Below are 4592 nucleotides of genomic sequence, written 5' to 3' on the forward strand. Positions count from 1 at the left end.
AAAAAATAGGTTATTCTCACCAATTTCTCTAACATAATATATAATATAAAAAATATGTATAAAGATACTATATATTCATTAGAAGAAAAAAATATTTTCATACAAATTTCCTATAATTAAAAACTCCCATTGATATATATAAATTTGAATAGAAGTTTTAACTTTAAAAAAATTCAAAAAATACAACAAGGGCATGTTCTATGACAAACCATGGGCATAGGCTAAGACCTGGAGAGGAGTTGGGCCCAAGAGTTGGGCCCAGCCCATCCAATCACAAAGCTACTTTTATGGTGGGCCTTTGCAGAAATAAACTTGACCATATTAATTAATTAAAATGGGAAAATAAAAGAGCAAAAGAGGAATTGGAAGAAAAATAAAATAGAAATTGTAAGCACCACGACCACCATGGCTGCTGCTCAACCCAGGATGCTGTCTTCCCTTGTAGCTACTCACTTTCTACATTCGCCGCCGTCTCAGCCTCTCCGCCACCTCTTTCGCTACAACACAGGTTTTCTCTCTCTCTCCAAAACTACCTATTTCATCACTTCAAGAAACTGCATTGAATTTCATAAGAGTGGTAGTCAGGTTCCAAGCTTTAAAAACCCCCAAAAGCTCCAAATTTCCAAGCTTCAAGCAAAAGGGAAGTTAGTACTTAACACCAATACAAGTATTGCCACTTCATTTTTACAATATGAATTCGAACAAAAACTTATATATATATTTGTATAGGGAGGAAGAGTGAGGGAGGGAGAGAAACCGTAATTATTTAGTTTCATTATATGGTTTGAGATTTTAAAAGTGTGTAAGTTGACTGATATTTATAATGATTGGTTTCTCTTGTTTCAAATTGTGACGCATAGGAAGAAAACATGTGTACATGCAGCTACCAAGAACATTTTCTGGGTTGACCAATCTCTTATTTAATAGAAGGTAATCCATGCAACTAAATTACTAATGCTATTGAAACTTAAGATAGATATTCATAAAAACAGTTTTTTATTTCTTAATAATTATTATTATTTTGTTTATGGATCATTGGATTGAATTAGCAGAAATTTAGACGAGTTGCCCAACACAAAGCGTAAACCATTGAGGCCTGGAAAGATCTCACCTCGTCGACCTGTTCCAGATCATGTTCCAATGCCACCTTATGTCAAATCTAAGAAGCCTCCTGGCATTGCCAGTGGAGCTGAGGTTCATGATGAGGAGGGGATAGAGTGCATGAGAGCTTCTGGAAGGCTTGCAGCACAGGTTCTAGAATATGCTGGGACTTTGGTCAAGGTGACAAACATTTTTTCTTCTTTCTTGTGAGTGAGTCATATATAATTATGTATGATCATAGATATTACCATCCCACTAAGCATTTTTTAACAAGAGTTTTGTAATCTAGCTTTGAGTTGGAATGAGGAATTTAATTTGTGAGCATGTTGACAATCCATATTGAAAATAATAAAGGAGATTTTTTTTGGAGATTAATAGGAAGGAGTGAAAATTTACTCATCCTCTTTCGATTTGCTAATTTTATGGCATTTCTCCAAATTTTGTGTTCTTAAATGTGTAAATAAACACATGAGTTGATTGGAAAGGGAAACACTTTTTCTCCATTCTTTAATCTCTTTTATGATCAATTACTGGCTTGTAAAATGGTTTGTGTTGTGTAAGGATGTACTGTATGAAAGTTTCAATCGTTGCTTGTATTGGCAGCCAGGCATAAAGACAGATGAAATTGATGAAGCTGTTCATCAAATGATTATTGATAACGGGGCTTATCCTTCGCCTCTTGGGTATGGTGGCTTTCCTAAGAGTGTATGCACATCAGTGAATGAATGCATCTGCCATGGAATACCAGATTCCCGTGCACTTGAGGTTCATTCTTTACTCATCACTGTATTCTATGGTTCTAAATTATTTACTGTCAAAAAAAGAACTACACTGACTTGTGTTTTAATAATTTGCAGGATGGTGATATAATAAATATTGATGTGACTGTCTATTTAAATGTAAGTATCTTCATCTTTTGGCACTGTTCTTTAAAGAAATCGAAGTAAGCTACACATTATTTTGACCTTCTTTCTGGTTCCTATGGCCATTCATTCATGGCCATCTTGAATGCATATTATCAAATGTTGCATTGAATAAAATGTAAAACCAATGGCCAGGATTGATACGTTCTTCTGAAAAGAAATGTACTATAATCTTGGGCATATTATTTGTTATTGTTAACCTTGGGCATTATAAGTGTTCAGTAATGCTCCAAGTTTGAATTTGACTATTTTCACTCTTGCCTTTGATTGACATTTACAGGGGTATCATGGTGATACATCAGCAACTTTCTTTTGTGGTGAAGTTGAAGAGGAGGCCAAAAACTTAGTCCGGGTAGCTGTCTCTTCTTCAATCTTTTCAGTTCCATAGACTTTAAAGCATAATTTTATTCAGTTTTTATTTGAATGGATGAATGTTCGATCATATTATAAATCTTCAAAGTAATTAATCAACTCTTAACTTTAGGATAAAAAATAAGACAAGTACTCCACTGGTATTCTATGCCATCTCCTAAATTGGACTTGGTCTTCTGGTGAGGTTTTAATTTTAATGAATATGCCTAAAATGTTTTGATTTATTTAATTTTAATTTTAATGAAAATAAATGCTGTAGGTAACAAAAGAATGTCTAGATAAAGCAATATCAATTTGTGCACCAGGAGTGGAATTCAAGAAAATTGGCAAAACAATACAGTAAGGCATATACTATACACTTCTTGATTACAGTTCACATTGTGCCTCTCTAATGCAAAAACAAAGCCACTTTTTTGCACATGCAATTTTGTACTAATTTATAGTTAACGTTCTTCCTCATTAAGTGATCATGCAGATAAATATCGCTATGGTGTTGTTCGGCAGTTTGTTGGCCATGGGGTCGGCCGCGTTTTTCATGCTGATCCAGTTGTTCTCCATTTCAGTAATAATGCTTACCATTTACCTATCTTTCTCATTTTTATCCAGTTAGGCTGTACTTTCTTTTTTGGGCCATTTTGCCATAATTTCTTGTTCGGGTGAAGTTTATGTTTTTGCTGTAGTTTTGTTGCCCTTTTAGGTTGTTTAAATATAACTGGTGGTAGTATTTTAATCTTTATTTGACAAATAAATAATAGTTGCAAAAGATTGAATTACAAAAAATTAATAAACAAAATTCCGATAAGACTGGAAAAGCTGATAATATTTACTGTTCTAAGGAAATTTCTCCTATACTGTAAGCCTATGATATTCTTTCTATGGGCAGAGAACTTCACAATACTAAGAATAAGTTGTCCTTGTGGTATTCCATGGGAGACAAAGTTATCCTTTAACAAGGTGGTCCTTTCTCTTTATATTCACGAATGTGTATAAGCTTTTTCGGTTCAATGTATTTATATATATATATATATTTATATATACTTATAGAAGGGTGTGTTTACAATGGTAAATTCAGTATTGGCTAAAAGGATTTAGTAGTCGGCCAAAAACATTTGTGACAACTAATTATTAGAATTGGACATAGGCACCTCATTAAATACATATTTGGTTAGTTGACTATGTATGGGGTTTGGAGTTCAAATCCCATTCGGGATTAAGGACCAACTGTAATTGTAATTAGTGTACATTCATTAATCTCTACAGGCACCCATGGAAAACTCATTTAGATATAATAACTACTTGGTTTGATGTAACATCTGTGTGATTACTTGTAGGGAACAATGATAAAGGGCGCATGGTGTTAAATCAAACTTTCACCATTGGTAAGATATTACTTTCCCTTAATTGCTTAACAATCATGCTCACATATTGGTGTTTGAAAAAAAGAAAAAAGAATTGAACTTTCAACTGTCTACATATATCATTATGCTTAAAACCCTCAGAATATATGGATGGTTTATCTTATTTCTTCTAGGGTATGCTGCTATTATATGCTTTCATGTATATAACTAAGATGATTTATCTTCACTCCTTGTTGATTTACCTCGTGGTAAAATTCTGCAGAACCAATGCTAACAATGGGTAGCTTGAACCCTGTAATGTGGGACGACGATTGGACAGTCGTAACGGAAGATGGAAGCTTGTCAGCTCAGTTTGAACACACCCTATTAATAACAGAGAATGGAGCTGAAATATTGACCCAGACTTAAGAAACAATTGTTGTAGATTTCTATGTTCTGGGAATTTGGTCTCTAGAGATGATTGGATTTGTTGCCTCTCAAAGACTTAATATTTGCAATATTGGCTGAGGCACTGTAAAATTTATTGGTTTTATCATTGGTGAAAGAATCTGTAAATCAACTGTATGGTGTTATTATATAATAGAAAAACTTGGTCTTTTACAAGTGCACAAAATAAATTCCACCTTTCTACACTACATGAAGGATTAGTTTCTTGATTAGAATTTTACTCGTTATAAACAGAGACGTTTTGCATTGTTACATTTCCAAAAATCAAAATACTTCATTGTTTTGATGTTACAAGGCCATTACAATCTTTCTAATTTTAACACTTATGTCCAGAAAAAAAAATAAATCTTAAAAGGGTACATAGCAAGTACTTGAGTTCATCTATAATTGA

At 33.4% G+C, this 4592-nt stretch overlaps 1 protein-coding gene across 1 annotated transcript; it reads left to right on the plus strand.

Annotated features, from left to right (window-relative positions):
- The first annotated feature begins 349 nt into the window (after positions 1–349).
- LOC133810596 (methionine aminopeptidase 1D, chloroplastic/mitochondrial) lies at positions 350–4389 on the plus strand. Its single transcript, XM_062246070.1, has 10 exons — positions 350–508; positions 861–930; positions 1053–1281; positions 1705–1866; positions 1959–2000; positions 2305–2376; positions 2656–2735; positions 2861–2958; positions 3728–3775; positions 4017–4389. Exons 1-10 carry the CDS (start codon positions 406–408, stop codon positions 4160–4162), a joined length of 1050 nt encoding a protein of 349 aa, XP_062102054.1. The 5' UTR covers positions 350–405; the 3' UTR covers positions 4163–4389.
- Positions 4390–4592: the final 203 nt, after the last annotated feature.

This window comes from Humulus lupulus, chromosome 1, assembly GCF_963169125.1.
Source record: "Humulus lupulus chromosome 1, drHumLupu1.1, whole genome shotgun sequence".
Lineage (NCBI taxonomy): Eukaryota > Viridiplantae > Streptophyta > Magnoliopsida > Rosales > Cannabaceae > Humulus > Humulus lupulus.

Bases quoted from the DNA above. Each gene is read 5' to 3' on its own strand.
- LOC133810596 (XM_062246070.1), top strand. From the start codon at position 406: ATGGCTGCTGCTCAACCCAGGATGCTGTCTTCCCTTGTAGCTACTCAC. The intron at 509-860 runs GTTTTCTCTCTC...TGTGACGCATAG, and splicing joins CCTCTTTCGCTACAACACAG to GAAGAAAACATGTGTACATG. The intron at 2,736-2,860 runs GTAAGGCATATA...TTCCTCATTAAG, and splicing joins AAAATTGGCAAAACAATACA to TGATCATGCAGATAAATATC.